General features: G+C 34.9%; 1 protein-coding gene and 1 non-coding gene across 4 annotated transcripts; both read right to left on the bottom strand.

Moving 5' to 3' along the window:
• Positions 1–9,629: 9,629 nt before the first annotated feature.
• LOC112509781 (rhamnogalacturonate lyase B-like) lies at positions 9,630–15,558 on the bottom strand. Of its 3 annotated transcripts, none has more exons than XM_025114927.1 (16): positions 14,273–15,423; positions 14,139–14,149; positions 13,922–14,043; positions 13,761–13,820; positions 13,501–13,620; positions 13,283–13,408; positions 13,019–13,160; positions 12,567–12,737; positions 12,289–12,444; positions 12,094–12,200; positions 11,904–11,994; positions 11,373–11,514; positions 11,130–11,286; positions 10,834–10,953; positions 10,182–10,308; positions 9,630–10,015 (listed from the first exon to the last, which is right to left on the bottom strand). In XM_025114927.1, exons 3-16 carry the CDS (start codon positions 14,035–14,037, stop codon positions 9,779–9,781), a joined length of 1,872 nt encoding a protein of 623 aa, XP_024970695.1. In that variant the 5' UTR covers positions 14,038–14,043; positions 14,139–14,149; positions 14,273–15,423; the 3' UTR covers positions 9,630–9,778. The 3 variants fall into 3 exon arrangements, with proteins under 3 accessions (XP_024970695.1, XP_024970694.1, XP_024970693.1); XM_025114925.1 differs by lacking the exon at positions 14,139–14,149 and having other exon boundaries at positions 9,779–10,015; positions 14,273–14,340; positions 15,361–15,558; XM_025114926.1 differs by having other exon boundaries at positions 14,139–15,423.
• A 4,228-nt stretch (positions 15,559–19,786) lies between these two features.
• On the bottom strand, positions 19,787–19,891 carry LOC112510587. The gene has a single exon (XR_003068965.1). It is a non-coding gene; the product is annotated as a small nucleolar RNA R71 (small nucleolar RNA).
• Between the last annotated feature and the right edge of the window lie 616 nt (positions 19,892–20,507).

The raw sequence follows: 20,507 nt of genomic DNA, 5'->3' as shown, positions 1-20,507 counted from the left end.
GCATGTGAAACCGGAATATGGACTTATGTTCATTGTTTATGATGATCAATATAGGTTTCAGCGAGTATCTGAGTTCCATCTCTTCCCTATAGATCACTTAGAATATCTAAGGACTTGGCTGAATAATGATCTATTTGGAGAGATGATGGAGCGCAAGATTCGAAAGGAAATGCTCAAAAGGAAGAAGCTCAAAGAAGATTTCCCTGACTACATCAACTTCAGTAATCTAGATTAGATGTCCTTTCAGTCTTGTAATATTTTGTATTTCTTATCTTTTCTTTCACTGTATAATCGTTATGTTTTAGGTCTACCAAAACTGATTGTAATAACTTTTAATATTTTCATTGAAAGATATTTCAATAAAATGATCAGTTCATTGAAAAAGATCCCTGAAAAGAGTAAATGGGACATGTACTTAAGAGTTCTAATTATGTCTTACATTCGCTGACACCTTTCTAGTTAATGAAAATGCTTTCAGTTTTTAGTTATGAATATTGTGCAAGTTTATTCTTTCCTTGTAATCCTTTACAATTAAAGTAAATTTCCATAGTAAACTGTATCACTGAAAAAGATCCGAAAACAGTTAAAAGGAACAAGTATTGTACTAGTACAAATTCCTTACTATTGTACCTTAAGCAATTTTCTTTTTGTTGCTTTGTCATCATCAAATAGGGGAAGATTGTTGATCCTCTCTCTCTCTATGATTTGATGATGATCCTTTTTACCTTACGAAGTGTATTATCTCTATATTCAGTTTCAACGATCATCATTGAGTCTGTTCGGTGATCGCTGAACATGTATTGTTATTCGTTCAAAGACAAGTATCCTTCAAGAAGACAAAACTCACACCACAGATCCTTTAGCGATATCGAAGATAGAAACTAAAGACAGAGACTAGAAAGTTCGTAATCTGAAGTAGTTTTCAATGATAACAAGCTCGTCTACACAAGGGTGAAATATATGCAGGATTAAGCGAACACTGATGAGACCTCCAACGTCATTCTAGTGTCAGCGTTCAAATGAATATTGTTGAACAAGATTAGTTTTTGTCTTGTCCTTCTACACATAAAGGACAAACCCATACCTCTCTAAAGTAAAGTACAGTACAAAGTCACTTTATTGTCTCCAAGCGTGCTTACTAACTTTATGAAAGAATATTGCTCATATACAACCAAAAGACTGTATACCTGCAACAAAGGACAATCTTACCTCTTAAAGCTTGCCACGTGCTCTATACCTTCTAAATTGCATCTAATGCAATGGGTATAAATAGCTGAGTAGTTCTCTCTTCTCAGTTATCTCCTTTGAATCTCAAATCCAACCATCCTTGCCTTGAAGATCTTACCCAAGAAGATACTCCTCCCTCTAACTCTCTATCTAAGAGAAAGACTTCCACCTTAACAAGTGAAGAGCACAATATTTCTTAACCTATTTCTTGTAGGAAGTCTTTTTTTTTTTGCTATCTGTAATTTGTGTGTATCTTTGATTGTTTAGATAAGTTATGTATCTTATATCTTTCGCAAACAATCTGTAAAAATCTGTATTGATCTTCTTTATCAATATATTTTTTTTTAAAGTGAAAGCTGTTATGTTTGTATTCACCTCCCCCTTCTACAAACTGTTACCTATAAACTCTTGTAGATCTGGCTGGGACCAACATACATCTTCTGAGTCAATTTCAACATCCTCCTCTGACACAATAGATGGTTAACTAGATTCAACATGAACTATTTACTAGGTCAAATATTATCCAAGATCACCGAGCTTAAAGACTCAAGAGAATTCAGTTAAAGTTGAATATTCTGAACATATTAGTCCTAATACTACTGTTCTTTCACCGTACAATGATTCAACTGATATTGATTTTGTTTGCTCTTATAAAACTGCTTCAAGTTCAATTCACAAAATTGATCCTTTCTATCCAAGCAGTGTTTGTAAGAATAACTATTCTTCAAGTGTCAAATCAAACAATTATTCTAATAAATAGTTCAAATCAAATAGTTCTTTTATCATTCTAATCTATTTCACAATGATTATGTTGTTGGTTCAGGTAATGAATTTAGGAAGGTTAAAATGGTTTAGAGGAAGAAATCAATCACAGAGGAAAATGCTGGAAACAAGCCACATCAATCTCCTGTAGTTGGTACAAAGTCATTTGTTTCCATGACTGATTTTCCTTGTTTTCTCAGGTCTATCAATAAGCTAATCATTCTGAGCCAAGAGAAGTCATGTTATTCAACTTGTAGATCAAATGATTTTATCAATCAGAAGTATGTGAATAGATGGTACGATACTTACAGTATAGCTGATTTCCCGATTTCTAGCTTCAAAGCTAAGGCTTACCTCCGAGGACCCAATAAAACTTGGGTACTAAAATCTTTCTATTCTGTTTTGCAGGATAGTTATGTGCATTCTTATTCAGAATATTCATACCACATAACTGATCAATCAAAAGGTTATGCTACTTTTAGGGGGAGTACTATATTTTCTACAAAGTGATTGAATTTTCAACAAATCATAGTAGTTCAATCCGAGAAACTTACTTGCGTTTGTTTCTTCATCAATTTTAAATCATTTCCTAAATTACCATGTGTTAAATTTTCTTGACTTAACCACAAGGGTGGTGCCTGATTGTTTTGAGCTTGGCTCCAAAGGTCAAAAGTACCAGGAGGTCCCAGGTTCAAATCCAAAGAGGAATAAAAATCCCCTTGTGACCACGGAGGTTCAAATGCGGTGACTCCGAGCTATCTGCAAAGCAGGTGGTCGCTCTGGGATTAGTCGGCTCGCATAGCGGGTTGGATATCTAGGTTAATCAAAAAAAAATTCTTGACTTAGTTATTTCCACGTCTCATATATTCGTTAAAAATTTCAATGGAAATACACTCGCTTGAATTCTCATTACTTACATTTAATTCATCTCATATCAGTGATTCAATTCTTATTCTGAAATAATAGTTATGAATTGTTCTTCACAATTAAATAGTTTAATCATTGAATATTTGTTTGTAAACATGGTGCGTAATGAGTCATTCTATTTAGCGTTCATATTTGTTCTTTGATACTTCTAAACAGATACCTTCATATGTTAGCTTCTGAACACCTCAGTTCAAAGCCTGTTCTTTATTTGTTTTAGCTTATTGGCACTTCAGTTTCGAACTTGCACTTTATTGTTTTGTCTTCTGAATACATCAGTTCAAGACTAATTCTTCATTGTTTTTCCTGAGATTCAAAGAATATATTTAAATGTGTACTATATTTGGGTGCTAGAATATAGAAGCTTCAATGGTCAATCCAAACCAGAAGGACCTACCCATGAAACCATCCCTAGGTTAAAAATATTTTGAAAGCGAGTGTTTGAGGTAAAATGTTGAGAGATTGAGTGTTTGTGAGTTAAAATAAAATGGTGAGAGTGTGACAAGACTTCAAAGAAATAAATATAGTCCTTTCTAAATCGAAACAATTATCCGGGTAACCATACAATCTATTCATTCTCATTTTTTGGAGATGAATATTGAAACAGACATGGACCCAGTGTTGACTACTCGTGTTACCCCACCTAGCTACTCAAGTATTTTAGAAAAGGTGCTTGTTTCATATGTCACAGAGAATTATTATATAATCTATCTATTCTTCATTCTGAAGATTTAGATATTGAAACAAGAAGACGCACCTTCGGTCTTTGAACGTCATATTCTATGCACATTTTGAGTCTATTGAGACAAATATATTTGAATGATATTTTTTTGACATTCACGAGTCTTTGTGATTCACATTGCATATCTTTGTGTTTATTCTATAATATTTTGAGAAATTAGTTCAATAACTTTACTTTAGTGATAACTGGAAGTCGTATCAGAGATTCATAATTTCCAACTCTGAAAATAGATCACACAATTATCTTAATGGTTGTGATAATAGTTGATAAATGTGTTTCTGTGTTAAATGATTACCAATTTTTCAAGGGGGACAAGAAAACTGTTTTGAAGATCGACTTTTAAGGGGGGGGGGGGAGAATATTTGTTCTAAATGGGAGAAGTTTTAATGAACATTTTTTAATCTAAAACTGTATTGTTCGTAGGGGGAGAAATTTCAGTCTTTGATTGTTCATGATGTTCTTGATTCTCCTAATAATCATGAGGGGGAGAAATAATATCAAATACATATCAAAGACAAGAAGAGAAAAGGAAGACATGATGCAAAGACATGAAAAGAGTGTGCATATGTTATGGTGAAGAAATAATGTTCAAAGATGTTTGTGACTAGTTTTGATGTTCAAAAGTGTTGATATTCGTAAGAGAAACTTAACTTGTATATTGTTGAATCAGTTCATGGAAAAGATTGTATCTAAATCTTTTGAATCTAAGGTTGAAAAATCCATAAGACTTAAGATTGTAGATGATGAAAATGTTGGTGCTGATTTTGAAGTATTGGTGTTGACTTGTTGAGACTTTTTTTTTTTTTTTTGTAAGGGTGTTCGGGCCAAAGCCCGACTAATCCCCGACAAATTTGGAGGCTAAACATGGCCCCACTTAAATGTCGCCAACACTCCCCTCCCAGGGCTCGAACTCGGGTTCATGACTATGTCATGCCCAAGCCTTTACCACTAGGCTGGAAGGTCTTTGACTTGTTGAGACTTATTTTTATTTTTTATTTATTTATTTTTTTTTTTGTAAGGGTGTCCGGGCCAAAGCCCGACTAATCCCCGGCAAATTTGGAGGCTAAACATGGCCCCACTTAAATGTCGCCAACACTCCCCTCCCAGGACTCGAACTCGAGTTCATGACTATGCCATGCCCAAGCCTTTACCACTAGGCTGGAAGGTCTTTGACTTTGTTGAGACTTATTGCTGGCTTATTTGTTAAAGATTCATTGTGTTTACAAGATAAAATTGTTTGAAGAAGTTTGTTGATAAAGTTGGATTCGTTTATGCTATTAAGGTGATCAACTTAGTACATGTAGTGTCAAAGCTTCAAGCCTAAATGATCAAAGCTTATCTGTTGATTGAAAATATTTACTTGAAGATTTGTTGATTGTTGAAGATTATTAAAGGAAAGCATCTGAAGATTTTGAAGATTGTTTCAAAGGGAAGATTTTGATCTGAAGAATATATTTGTTAAAAAGGGGAGATTGTTTAAATCAAAAATATATTGAAGTGAAGACAAATGAGTTTGTTTTTGAAGGCTGTGATCTCAAATACAAAGGAGAAGATTGCTAGGTCAAATATTATTGTATTCGAGATCACCGAGTTTAAAGACTGAATAGGTCAAAGCTTAAAGTCAACAAAAAAATTTAACATTGTGCTTAATTGTAGTTTGACTTGTATATTTAGTCAATCATATAAATAGCTTTGTAAGGGTATTTGTTAGATAGATGGGTATATTGATCGAGAATCTAGCTTAGAGAGAGATTGTAGAGAGAAAAACATGTATTTTGAGAGTTTATCAATATACATGGTGATTGATCTCTAGATTATTGTTCTTATTGTTTAATTCATTGTTACTTGATCATACTGGGAATAACACTATTTTAATCTCTGGTTGCCCTGGTTCAGACTTTTGAAACTTCGGTTCTACTGAAATAGAGATCTGGCTTTTAACTTCTTGTGTCTGAACTACCACCTAAAGTCTTGTCAATATTTACTAAGAACTTAGATGGCATATAAGCATCCTTAGGTAGGAGTTTCTTTTGATTAGGCTCTTGGATGCATTCATCTCAACACTCTTTAATCATTTTCCTTAAACAAAACCTTTCATTTTGTCTTCTTCATCATTAAGTCTTTAAGTACCGGATGAATGGAAATAGCTTCCAACATTTCATAGATCCATTTCAAGGTTGAGTTGGAATACTTTGGTATATTTGTGAGATTAAACATCTTCAATTCACTTCCACTATGAGCCAAATACACAAAATCATATCCACATACTCTTTCTTAGCAACCATATGTCCTAACATCTCTGTATTTGGAACAATAAAATTAGTTTTCTTCATTCTATATTCAATTGCAGTTTGGAAATCATACAAAGAAAAATTTGATCACAACATTGGTAACCAAACATTCCACCGCATCTTCTCTAGTCACTTTGATCACCATGTAAGTAGTATCCACAAAATTCTTTGAATGAAAGCTTTCCACTTATTTAATTAGCTTCACCCATGTAATCTTTCTTTAGTCTGGGAAAACTCTGAATATACCATCTGGTCTTTCTCTGGTCACTTACCATTCACAATGCTTTCCATAATCACTAAGCTGATCTAGAATCCACCACTGACTTAGACCCACCTTTCTCTAAACATTCTCTTTCTCAATGTTCTGTCTCTTACCCTCCCCCTCTTGGTGATCTGGGTCCTGATCAGCAAACCTTCTTTTGTATGTTCTAGATTGGATCTTGCAAGTATCAGAGTGATGTCTTACTAAGATCTTCCTTGAGTGAAGCAATAGAAGCAACAAGCTCATTAATTCTAACATTCACCCCTGTAAGCTCAATTGAAGCTGCAATAGGTACAGGTGTTAGTGTTGTCAATATATTTATAAGAACAGGTAGGTTCGACAACTTCCTTTATTGCTATATCAAGGTTCTCATTGAGCTTTGTGATCACATCATTCATACTTGATAACTGTTCAGCTGTTAGCCCTGGATATGAAATAGATTGAAGATGAACTGGCTACTTGCCTAGGAAGCTTTGCAACTTCTTGAGAGATCACCTCTGAGTGAACTTGACACTTCAGATTTAATTTTGTTGAAATCAGATGATTGTATAAGCTCTATAGGAGCAGGTTGTTGAGTAATTGATTCTTTAACTTCTTTCAGCTATGATGAGTTCACACTGTGTTAACTCTCCAATTTTTCAAGCTTTGAGTATACCTTTGCAAGATCTCTTTCATGATTCTCTGATCATGTATCAAGATTCTCTGATAAAGCCTTGAACAAATCCCTGATGGACATATCCGAGCTCTGAGCTAAAGTCTGGATAGGTAATCCAGAGCTCTGAGTGGCCCGGATAGAACTCTGATTAATCATCTTCAGAGATTGTATTTCACCACAAATTTTTCTCAAACTGCGCTTTACAATAGTCACCAAAGCTATTGAATTCAGCTTTAGTAACTATTATAAGTGGTAATCAAGATGCAACAAATGCACCTGTTGTCACGCTTGTTGAAACAAGTGGGTCTGCACTTAGAGCTGTAGAAATATTGACTCTAGCAGGGCTTCCAACCAATCTTATCATGTTCAATGATGAGGCACCTATGGCTGTTCCAGCATGACTCACATGCACATTGAGGTGACTCAGACATGTGCTAGTGTGAATGAACAAATTTGACTCAAAGTTTGGATCCTCGTGTGACTGTGTAGGAATAAAGTCTGGGGACTGGGCAATTGTCCTCCTCTTTCAATAACCATGTCCGCCAATTGAGAACTAGATAGTGTATATGCTTAGTCCCCATGTGAAAATGAAAAAATGGTTTGTTGAAAAACCACTGAGTGGATGGGTAAGGTTGTATCAACTCACTGCTTTGTTCAATATTGACCACCAAAGAGTGTGGATCAATAGTAGACGTAGATGCCCGACTAGTTGTGGCTAGTATGGAGATCTCATGTTCTTCTATCTCTATTCCCTCACCCTCTCAATTTTCAATTCCATGCTCACCACTACCCAAGTTCTCATTTTCATTTTTCGTCTTAGCACTATGAGTCAAAGCTGCATTTCCAAGATTTGGTTCCCCCTTTCTTATTGGAATAGACCTCTCATCTCTCTCAATTATGGGTTGTGCTTATTAGGATGAGCCTACCAGTTCCGGTTGGCCCATAGAAGCTATATATGCTTTTAGAACCTCACTATCAGATGGTATATGTGGTCCTGGAAGGGATGACCTATACAAAAAGTGTTTGTAGAAGTGGGGAGAGTTGAATACAAACACAACATATTTTCACTTTTTAATTCTAGATTCTATATTTTGTGTAAAACACAGAATTATAGATTTGTTGCGGAAGTTAGGAAAGTAAATCCTTGATCCTAAATAATTTGACTGTGATAAATTTGCTAAAACTGAAAGAGGGGGGGGAGGAAGTTCTCTTTTAGATCCAAAGAACTAAGAAAGTTATTCAGAGGATGACGTCGATTTTGTTTGAGAAAACTCACAAAGATGTCCTTTGAAAACGGGTGAGTTACATTGAATGACAATGGTGACATTTTATAACCACCATTGCGTTAAATGCATATTGTCCAACNTTGTGTAAAACACAGAATTATAGATTTGTTGCGGAAGTTAGGAAAGTAAATCCTTGATCCTAAATAATTTGACTGTGATAAATTTGCTAAAACTGGGGGGGGGGGGGGAGAAAATACTCTTTAAGATCTGAAGAATTAAATAAGTTATTCAGAGGATGACGCCATTTTGTTTAAAAAACACTCACAAAGATGTCCTTTGAAAACGGGTGAGTTACATTGAATGACAATGGTGACATTTTATAACCACCATTGCGTTAAATGCATATTGTCCAACTATAATGTGTCTTATTTTGATTAGTTGATTCATGCATCCTGAAACTCTTCATTTCAGCCTTTGAGTTTGATGTGGACACTTTGTTAACTTATCCCATTTTTATGTATGTCGTGGAAACTTTAAGTAGGACACTAATTAATAGTGCTTTTGTATTTGATTTGGCTAACATGTTGTACATGTTCTCATACCAAAAAAGGGAGTAAGAAAGTTGGTGAAGTAAACTTGCTCGCCAAGTTTGTCCTTCAAGATTCATCTTGTCAATACTAATATTTGTCAAACTACTAGTTGACTTTATCTTGTATTGATCTTCGTTTTGGCTAGATGACAAACCAGTCCGCTTTGGTGACGATCTTAGTCTCACTTCAACTAGTCTTCGATTTTGTTGAAGACATTTTGCTCTTGGATCAATACAGACAATCATAAGACTTTTACAAGTAAAATATCGTATCTAGGAGAAGATAGGTAAACACATCAAATCATTAGAACAAATCCACTATAAAGTAAGTGAGAAGAAGATATGTAAACACATCATATCATTAGAACGAATCCACTGTAAAGTAAGTGAATACACAAAGTCGTAGCTAAATCTTGGTGGTTGAAGGTGAAGACGATCTGATTATTGATTTATTCTAGCTGCTTTTTTCCTTTGTCTTCGCTCCACAAGTTGTTCTTCAAAAGTCATTCATCTTCTGTCTTTGTCATTATTCAGATGTTGGTTTTGCTCTATGTTTGATCAGATTTCCTTGTTTTTCTCCCCTTTGCATCAGAATTCGTAATAACAAATTTATTCTTTAATTTATGTTTTTTTTACTTTTTACAAGTTTACATGTTACATATATCATGTAATAAATTATCCGTAACACATCTCTTTGACGGAGACACCAAATCTAATGTAATAAATACTAAATTTTACACGAGTTACGGAAGATAAAAAAAAACATACCTAAAATCTTACATTTTCGGTGTTACTAGTCAAAGACGATTTATTGTTTACACCAAAATCATCAAACAATGTTTATAGATTTGTCATTATCCATTGAGGATGCGGTGGCTAATTCATAATCAACATTTTACATACCTTAGTTCAAAACTGCTAAATGACTTGCAAGTCGAAAACGAAACTTCATTTTGTCGACAAAATTACCACATCAACTAATCTATGAATAGCAGCACATTTACAAATAGACAAATAAAGAGATAACATGTATTTATTGATTTGCTTGCTTGAATGCATTTAAAAAAAATGGAAGAAACATGAGTTGTGAGATTGATTAATTAAGGAGGAGGAGCTTCTAGGCGTATATAATCATACATGATACCTTGAAAGGGGCTTTGGTTCCTGGGTTGTTTCAGATAAATAGTGTTTTCTCCTTGGACCAACAAACCCCCTGAAATGTCTATGTTGTATAGCCAATATAACCCGTGAATCCCATGTCTTGCAATTGCGTTGTCACGTCCTATCAATCCCGTTGTAAATAGTGGGCGAGCTTTGTTTGGATCATTTACCCGAACCTACAAACAAAACCTTCTGTTACTAAAAAAACCCAATCTATGATATATAATTCTATTTCTTTTCGGTGTTACTGTTTCCTCATACATACTACTCAATCATGAGAACAATGAACTTTGTTCGAGAATTGATAAACCATACATGCAAAGAAAAAACTCTACTTTATACCTGTACTTCAGCAAGAGTTGCACCAGCTAGTGCCATTCGTAACTTATAAATAGCAGCACGCTGGACATTCTCGAGTTGGAACTTTATTTGCCATGTGGTTCCTTCATATGAATTGTCTTCTTTTCTCCTGCAAATCTATACTTAACTTCCAGCCAGATACAGATAGTTTAATTAAAATGTTCTACAAAGATCTAAATACCCTTCCACAATGACAGAGAGGAATTTTGTGAAACAAAATCAAACCCATAATATTTTGTAATGATTACCGTAAGATGCAAAGAAATTTGCCTTATTTTCTATCTAGTGTAACAAATAATATCTTTTCTGAATCAATTTAATAAAGTGTCAAAATATTCTAATTCATACTGATTTTGAAATGTAACTGATTGATCTTGTAACATTTGATGCAATAGGTGCAAAGTTGTCGATCAATATATATTTTTGACCGGCAATCTGTTGATCCACCATTAGATATTTTTCAATCAATGTAAATAGACAACCAGGCATCAACTGTTACATCATTAACACGTTACCGGTCAAAATGGGTACAAAATAAGAAAATTTGAAACTTTCTACATGCCAATTACACTGTCAAACTTTGTTGCATTTTGCCCATTAGAAAGCTACATAACCAATGCAGTTGGACCTGTACCTTGGAACTTGAGCATAGAACCAATCTTTGCGATAATCACTCTCTCCAACAGTGAACACCAGGTCACCACAAGGGTACAACTCTCCATACCTTTCCCATAAGCCATACTGCCTAAAGTTGCTGATAGAAAGCAATATAACATTAGAAGAGAACTACCTATAAGATTTCTAGCTTTCTTGAATATCTTTTTGACAGTACAACCAATTCTCCCAAGACCTTGGTTTGAGGCCCAATGGTTGCACACATTCTTAATCAAGTTACTATGAATCTAGCAGATTGGTAAGCGGAAACCAAACCTCTTAGGGTTATTGACAAAAAGTTGATTCCGGTATCTGGGGTTAGGCTCCGGGACATGGAACTCTGCAGCAGACCGATCTGGGATACCTATTTCCCACAATGTAGGACCATCTCTTGGGGGCTCATAAACAAGATTGCCCACGTTAATATCACAGCCTGGAAGTTAAAACAAATCATCACTCAGATGAAGGGTTTCAGCTAACTGTTAAAAAGACATGCAGATTTTGTATTTGGATTGAAACCTGGAGTGATGGTAATGGGAACATGGTATCGGTAGTCTCCAAGAAATCCAGGGACCCAAGCATACAAATTATATTCTCCAGCTCTTACATTGTTAATGGAGAAATCTCCAATGCAATCTGCTTCAGTCCAGAACTGGTAGTCCTGCTTGACATAATTCAATTGCAATCTAAACATTCTTTAAGAGAGGAGGTAAATGTTGACTTATGAGGTCAAGCAAACTAACTTCCAACATAATATGATGTGTATGTATTTTCTGAGTTTGAAAACATTCAATGACTACATTGAACTCGAAATTAAATTTGTGATGCGTTTATTCGATTTCTCCCAAAGAGCTTCACATATATTACCAACATAAACTGCTTACAGATGGTTTAATTAGTGAATATAGCACATAACAAGTAGGACTCTCTGAATGGACCTACAAGAGGAGAGACACAATTGTGTGGGATTCCACAAATGCTAACACAGATGGCTACTGTGTTGACCAACATGTGCTTGTGTGGGAAAAATGGGGTTAGTCTATGCATCACCTTGCATTCTCTTTGCCATGATCCAACATCTCCTGGTGGAGCTAACCCAACATATGCACCATTTGCTGGCATGTCATCATTGTGAAGATATCTGAAATAAGGACAATTTTAATCTTGATATAATATTATTTCTGAGAGCCAAAAGGAAACAATAAAAGAAACCAGGTCATGAGTCTAAAACCTGAGTTACCTGTCCCGAACAAGTAATCTGCCTCTAACATTTCCTCGCTGATGTGATTTTGGGAAATCCTCAGATGCTGGAAAGCTATAAGGCCAACTCTTGACCTCGACCATCATCTGGTATAATTGAATTTTAATATTGAATGTAATACATATTGATAAAAAAAAACATATTCCTTAAATTATTTCTCCCCCCTTACTCAACCTGTCTTTTTGCATCATCCCAAAGTGAAAGAGGATCTTGTCCACACATTGCTGAATTTAGATAGATAAAAACCGGCCCAAAGACCTTTTTCCATGGCTCGCCCTGTCCAAATTTTGGAACTAAATCATCCCCAGCATAATGAGCACCAACAAAAACCTGGTCATTGTATCATTTTTCAATTAACACAAGTCACAAGAGTTTGAGCACACATACACATACACATACAACTCCATTACTATGAGTATGTGAACACTGACAACATGGTAGAAGTTACTTACAGCTAGGCAAGTGGGGCCCACGTGGGAACACAGGTTCTGCTTGAGAGGCCCCCCCGTCCGGAACTCGTTGCTGGGTGTAATTTGCCAAAACCCAACTGGAGGGTCATTCGATATCCACCCATGTACCATGAGGTCTCTGTTCTCACAAGTATATTGATACTTGTCATCCACCTACATAAGTATCAGATGTAGAACCAGTCAGAACATCAACAACTAATTAACTGCTTCACAAGATTATTTGGTCACTGCTGGTTAACTTTCCCGCTTAGTTCACAAAAAGGAAAAGGAGAAATGAACTTGAAGTTCCAGAGGACCAGGTGCATCCCACGTCCGGATAAGTACTGATAACCACAAATGGTCTCTGTCTGAATTGAAATAGAAACAAAAGAACATGATAAAGAAAAAAAATATAACAGAAACTATTGTCAAATTGGCCAGAAGAATTAACCTACTTCTCCTTTGAACTCAGGCACAACTGGGTTAACAAGCGAAACAGCTTCCTGAAAGGCAAGGGGTTGGGCTCTTCCTGCTAATCGATCATCTGGAAGGGGCATGTATCTTCTTCTATCATCTGCCACCGCCATGTAGTGAAACCTATCCAAAGCCCAAACGTACAACTCAGCTCATAATCCAAGAGCACTTCTCAAGTTCTCATTTGATCTGAACATAAATCTTCATGTGATCAGCTAATACATGATTGATAGAACTTAGTTTACTTGTCTTTTCTGAGTTTGAATGCTATTCGAGTTTCACCAAGACTGAAAGCTTGCCATTCTTCAGAACCCACGTGTTCATAAATGGCGTAGGTGTAGAAACCAGAGGAACCACGAAGCAAAACAAACCTAAAAGAATCACCAGAATAAAAATTACGCTACTAAATCTGTACAAACAGTTACTTGCATTAACTAGAGCATCATAGAGGACAATAAAGAACCTCTTGTCTATGTTTATAGGAGCAAGTTTGTCCTGTAGGGAAGGATCCCATGGTCTTGAAAAAGACACCTCCACTTGGTCCTCTGTTTCCACTATTACCTTAAAGCTTGTTGCTTTGATCCTGCAAGGATAGATCATTATAGACTCAAAATCTAGCTTCTACATAGGATAGATCACATCATTCATTCATTCATTTCTCTCTCTTTTTCTTTTCCCTGCCTCTTCTATCTGAATATTAATATCATGAGTTTGAGAACTCACACTTCAAATACTCCTTTCCTTCCTGATTCACCTAGAGCACTCCACACCACATCCCAATACCTGCATTATTGAATTTATTTTTCCAAACTAATTTCAATGTATTGATAGCTTGAAGCTATTACAATTTTAAGCATAATATATTGGTTAAGATTGCAACTTACCCTCTATTACCTTCATGATTAAGAACCTCGAGAACATTGTCAAGGCCATTATATCGTACCCCAGTGACAAGGCCCTCTGGATTCGATAGCGTCACTTGCAGTATGCCATTATCCATCACCACCTGAATACAGATGATAACAAATAAAGAGTATGCTGTTCATGAGTCTATATTTATATGTAGCTCAACACAATTATTTTTAGGTATGTTGACCTTACTCTTCATTAATCTTGGAGGGAACCCAAAACATGGAAAAAACAATAATTAACCAACTAATATTGATCCTGATATTTGAATGACACCTTTAGGCTGAATAACCAATAATACCACAAGAAAAACCAGAGGAAGTTACATGGTGATCTTGAATCCGCAATCGCACACCCATAGATGATATTGGTCCAAGTCCCTCGTGATGATCCCCTGGGATGAGCAACAACAAACTGTCTGAGCATGCATTTGCTTATAGAAGCCAACACATTCTCTACCAATAAGTTTTATCAAAATTCAAAGTATGAATTGCAGGGATATGTTTTTTGATATGCTTAGGATAGTGGGGTTTTCTTGATCTAGGGAAAAATATTCTTGATGACTTCTATCTTTATAATAGCATCACCAGAAGTGTTGATGCTAGCCACTTCATGAGGTAGTTAAAATCTGGTAGAACTCTAAATAAATGGCATCACCTTGATGGTTATAATATATTTATCCAAAATGCTAAAATGGACAGCCTTTTTCAGCAGTCCTCTTTTGAATAGTAACAAGCATACTATATTAATATAACAAAAATGGCGTGATCTAAGATGGCATGCACGGAATCTCGCAGATTAAATAGTGTTTTCGGAAGCCTAGTCTCTGCAGACAAGCCATCATAGTCCACCTGTTCACCTGTTTGGCATAACTGTGAGTGGGGAGAGAATTTTTTATCACACACTTATTGTTGTAAGGATGCATGAACTATACTGTATTGTTTTTCAATAAAAATATTATTACCATTATTAAAATTTCCTTCTAAATTCTGCAGTAGTACCATACAAAAGAAAGGGAGGACGTGAAGCTACTACGGGAGAAAAGCCATCTCCCTTTTTAGACTGACTGCCTCTGCAGCAAACTTGAAATTTAAGGTATCAAAAGAGGTTTACGAAATTCACCAGCGAGTGAAAGATATTGTGGGCTTTTAAAATTGTAGACTGCTTTCAAAGTTGTATAGCATCACACAAAAGGGGACCACTGAATACCAAATATTTTTCTTTCTTGGTCTCCTCATGCTTCTAAACCCTAAATCTTCCGTAGCATGAAAAAACATATAATAAGAATCGCCAAATCTGATGGTAACTTTCATGATCGCAACAATATCTACTCAAACAGAATTTTATGGTCTATACAAAATGCTGCAACTCTCTGATGCGCAACGATAGGATGATGATACAACGACAAAATTACCTCTTCCACATGTGCATATACTTTTAATCACCGTTCTGAAGCTACTCCAAATTCCCATCAAATCCCGATCCTGGTAACTGAATCAAATTGCTATTTTCTCGCCGCCATAACCTGCCACATACACGTTCTTACACCGAGTTTTCGAGAGAATTTTCCGGCCACCGCGTTGAATCAACCAATATCTATCAAATTTGGAGGGGGCTTCTGTTGCAGGCAGTTTTATTCCTTTTGAATTTACACCGTTTTTGATCCAACTTCTATTTATTTAACTTCTTAATTGATCAACTTCTGAATTTAATTGGTATTTTTACCTTTCCATTTAAATTGGGATAAGATTTAGGTGGTGTTCGGGATTATTTATTTATTTGTTTATTAATATATTTTTGTGTGGTATCGATAATAAGAAGTTTTTAGTGTTTTGATGGAGAAAATAGAAAATACTTATACAATTTTGGCATTGGTAATAAGGGGGCGTTTGAAATTGCTTATTTAAAATAACTTATGTGTTTTTTGTAAAAGTGTTTTGTAAAAGTGTTTATCAACTTATATAGTGGTAAACTGGAGTTTTATAAAAAAAATGTTTGGATTAGCTTATGACATTACGGCTAAGAAGTTTTTGATAATTTACTTCCTTCTAACTTATCAACTTATTTTGGTATTGTGCTGGTAACAAGAAGTTTTTAGTGTTTGGATGGAAAAAAATGATATGCTATTTTATCAGCTTAGCCGTTGTTGTACCGACATAAGCTAATCCGAACATTTTTTTTATAAAATTCCGGTTTGCCACTACATAAGTTGATTAACACTTCTATAGAAAAAACATAAGTTGTTTTAAATAAGCAATTCCAAACATTTTCTTAAAATAGTCATTTTGATGATAATTTTTTTAGATTTTATACAAAACTAGTAATTTATCCGTGAGCAATGCTAATCGAAGCATCTTGATTCTAAAGTCGTGAACCCCAAACCACAATTTTATTTCATGTTTTTTTTTGTGATTTTAAATGGGAAATCAATTAGTTGTTGATGTTTTTGCTTGATCAAGGATTTTAAAATTGAATAGCTAGACAGCAGACAAAGGCGAATGTACAGCCATGCAACCAAGTTTTTTTTTTCTTTTGTTAAGGGTCGGTTACATCAGGTGCTAAAATGTGAAACCATAGATTTTTCTAGACGAAACCATAAATATTGAAACTTTGAGGGTAGATATTGGAACTTAATGTTTGAAAAGTCAAAGCAAAAAAAAAACAAACATGAAACTTACGTCTCTAATGGAGGCTTCTTTTTTTTTTTTTTCTCTTCTCCTCCTCCTCCATCTATTATTCCAATATTCTTTTGTTCTACATTTATACTAAAAACTAATCTACTATTTTTAGGGTTTATGGTATATTTTAATTTATATCTTACGTAATTTTTTATACATTTAGTTAAGACGTTTTATTTCTTATTGATCATGAGTTTCCAACAACTTCGATAGGAGACAAGTTAAGACGTTTTGTTCCTCATTGTTTTGATGAATTTTGATGGTTAAAGTATAGTGTGAAAGTGGACAAAGTTTATTGTCTATATTGTTACTTATTTAAAGAACAAGGCGTGGTGGTGGTGATACATTTGTGACAGAAGGATTTAACAGAGGCAGACTTAACATTCATGAGGGTGATGTCAATAGTTTCTACAACAAAACACAACAGAAATGTAAATATTTGGTAAATCAAAAGCAATCTGTTGTTGTTACCATTCACAAGCAAAGTGAACTTGCCAAGAATGAATATCGCATTCTATTGAATGCTTCAATCGATTGTGCTAGATTCTTGTTGTCATATGGATTACCATTTTGTGGGCACGATGAGTCGTAGACATCTACAAATCAAGGACCTTCTTTGGGCTTGTTAAACTTTCTTGCAAATACGAATGAGATGATTCATAAGCTTACTTTAGAAAATGCTCCAAAGAAAAATCAAATGACGGCTCCAAGTATTTAAAAAAGAGATTATCAATTGCTTTGCAAAAGAAATACTGAATTCCATTATGAAATAAATTGGAGGTGATGTATTTACAGTGTTAGTTGATGAATCTAGTGATGTATCCAAAAAAAGAACAAACTCCAAGATTCGCCTCTATGTCAAGGTTATGATGGAACAAGCAATATGTGTGGTAAGTTCAATGGGTTGAAAGCTCTGGGTCTCAAATGATAATAGATCGGCATATTATACTCATTGTTTTGTTCACCAACTTTAGTTGGTAGTTGTGGAGGTTGTACACAAACATGACCGTGTTAAAAACTTTTTTGATATGTTTGCCTTGGTGATGAATGTAGTGAATGCTTCTTGCAAGCTGATAAGTATGTAAAAGCATACACTTTAGCACCTAATTATAACTTTATTTCACTTCATTTTACACCTTTCCCAATCCTATATTGAGTCTTTTAGTCTTATTTTATGGTTTCACATTCATTGGAGCTAGGATGCGGGGATGGTACTGTTTTATGTATTTGGTGAAACAAATGCTGACATAAGCATTGTTGTAGCAGGTGTATATGTTGCTGCAGCACTAGACACTGGATATTGGCATAGTTGGCTAAATCCCGTTGAATAATTTGAAAAGTCAAGTTTTGAAGAAAGACATCTTCTAGTACTGATAGCAGATGATTTTGATGGAAGATGTCATTGCAAAGATACCTTAACCTTTTGTACTAAAGCATCCTGTATGCTAAGGCATCTTTTCTTTTACCTACTGGTTAATAACCAATAGATATTATCCACTAGTACTTTTGATTCCCTCGTGCTAGTATATATATGGAGGTAATCTTTTGAACAATTGTAACACTTTGAACAATTTCACTTTGTCATCAGGAACAAAGTTTCATCTAAGCTTTGGGTCCTTGTTACCTTTTTATATCATTTTGCAAGTACTTTTAAGTGTTCTTCGTCACTGTCAGTTGATACAGCAACCTTTCCAACTTTCTCTTTACTTTTCGTGCATAATTTACTTTTACGTCATTTACATTCAGTCATTTCTATTTATGTCATTTATTTTTAAGCACTTACATTCAGTCATGCTAGACTAAACATCTTCGTATGGGTGTAAATGAAGGTTGTGATATTACGCTAAGTGTTAATTGATATGCTTGTCAATAACAATTTATTTCGCTATTTACAAGTGGTATTAATATTTCATCTGGTAATCTTTGACAAACTAACACTTGTTATTTTATTCAGATAAGCTGGACTTAGAATTAAGACAACGCAAATATTTTTACTAATTGTGTTATAGAGGCTATAAAGAGTCACCGTAATCTTATGGGTTACAAAACTATATGGAAAGAAAGACAAGATCTATACTAGCTTGGAATTGATGCATCACCAAGTGCACTTCCAACATATAGTCTAATATGCACTTCTTTGAAAGGTCATTCAATCTAATAGTGTTGTAAAGAGCTATTTATAGAGCAATATTCATTACACTTCGTTGTTGAAATCCAACCTGATCTTTCATCCATACTATTTTTTAATTATTGTTTCATTTCAGTGTTTAGTTACTAACTCTCGCAAATATATTTTCTCTCTGAAGCTTTATTTCTTCCAAAAACTCTTTTCTAAAATCTCACTTTAAAGTTAACTTTTGTGACTCTCTTTGCATATTACATCTCTGTGGAACGATATTTGGTATCACTTACCATTATTACTTGCTTTGGACGATACTTGTATGCCATGTATTCTTGCGTGATTTACTCGTTATTATAGCCTTTTGAGAGTATAGATCCACACACACCAAGTTTTTGGCACCGTTGTCCGGGATTTTTTTAGCCAAAAAGAGTTTTTAATTAAATTACTTTAAAATTTGATTTTTCTACCATCAAGTGTTTATTATTAGTGGTCTATGCCAAGGATACCTCATGGGACTATTTTTTGAGTTAGATCCGGAATTGAAAGAACCTTTAGAAGGAGAAGAATGGAACAAAGAAATTTGTTGCCTATTCTAGCTACACCTGAAATAGCTCAAGTCGGACCTGATTCAATACCAATCCTGAGGAGGAGGTTATTAGGCTTGCAAATTCAAGGACTGGTGGCATCATGGACTATACTATTCCAATGTTAAATTAATTACACCTTGGAATACGTAGTCCCACTATTGATGGTGACCACTTTGAATTTAAGCCCATTTCATATGTTACAAACAAATAGTCAATATGCAAGATTATCATATGAGGATCCTCATTTGCATCTTATATCTTTTATAGAAGTCACTGACTCTTTCCGTCTTAATGGAATTTCTAATGAAGCCTTAAAGGCTGAAGTTATGTCCTTTTTCATTAGGAGAAAGAGCCAAAGTATGGTACAACTCTTTGCAACCAAACTCAGTCACAACATGGAATGAGATAACTGAGAAGTATTTAAATAAATATTTTCCCCCAACTAGGAGTACCAAGTTTAGAAATAAAATTTCTCTTTAGACAAATGGATGATGAAGCAGTTCCTGATGCTTGGGAGAGGTACAAGAAATTACTAAGGAAATGCCCACATCATGGCATACCCTATTGCATTCAGCTGGAAACATTTTACAATGGTCTTGACACCACTGCTAAACAAATGTTAGATGTTAATATACCTATAATTATGTTTTTGATATTTTGGAGAAAAATTCTAACAACAATTGTCATTGGCCAGATCTTAGAGCAATAGTACCTAGAGAGACATCATGCATTCATGAAATAGATCCCTATACTGCTCTTACAACACCATTAACAACCATGACTAGCTTGTTGAAAAACTTGGATGTCCCTATTGCTACTACAGTTGTTTTTGAAGCCTTTTTTGTCCAATGTGTATATTGTGGTAAAGGTCATACTTTTAACTAATGCAGCCTTAACTCTGAATATGTAAATTTTGTGCACAACAGACCTACCCAGTTTCAAACATCTACAACTCCAGTTGGAAAAACCATCCTATTTTCTCTTGGAATAGTCCATGTCTGAACCCACCGCTTTAAAAGATCAAAGACAAGGTTTTCAACCAAATGTTTCTTAAAGTTAAGCTGCTCATTTTCAACATCAGTCCAATTTCCAAAACAAGCCAAACCAGCAAGGTGATTCATCCAATTGTTTAAAAGCATTGTTGAAAGGTTTTATAAATCAAACCAACTCAACA

Source organism: Cynara cardunculus, assembly GCF_001531365.2.
Source record: "Cynara cardunculus var. scolymus isolate 2C chromosome LG 3, CcrdV1, whole genome shotgun sequence".
NCBI classification, from domain to species: domain Eukaryota; kingdom Viridiplantae; phylum Streptophyta; class Magnoliopsida; order Asterales; family Asteraceae; genus Cynara; species Cynara cardunculus.
The sequence above is the reverse complement of the archived record's forward strand: the minus strand, read 5'-3'. Positions and strand labels throughout refer to the sequence as shown.

Bases quoted from the DNA above. Each gene is read 5' to 3' on its own strand.
- LOC112509781 (XM_025114925.1), bottom strand. From the start codon at position 15,418: ATGGGAATTTGGAGTAGCTTCAGAACGGTGATTAAAAGTATATGCACA. The intron at 13,161-13,282 runs GTAAACTAAGTT...GGCTTTGGATAG, and splicing joins TTCAAACTCAGAAAAGACAA to GTTTCACTACATGGCGGTGG. The intron at 12,445-12,566 runs GTAAGTAACTTC...TACAATGACCAG, and splicing joins TGGGCCCCACTTGCCTAGCT to GTTTTTGTTGGTGCTCATTA.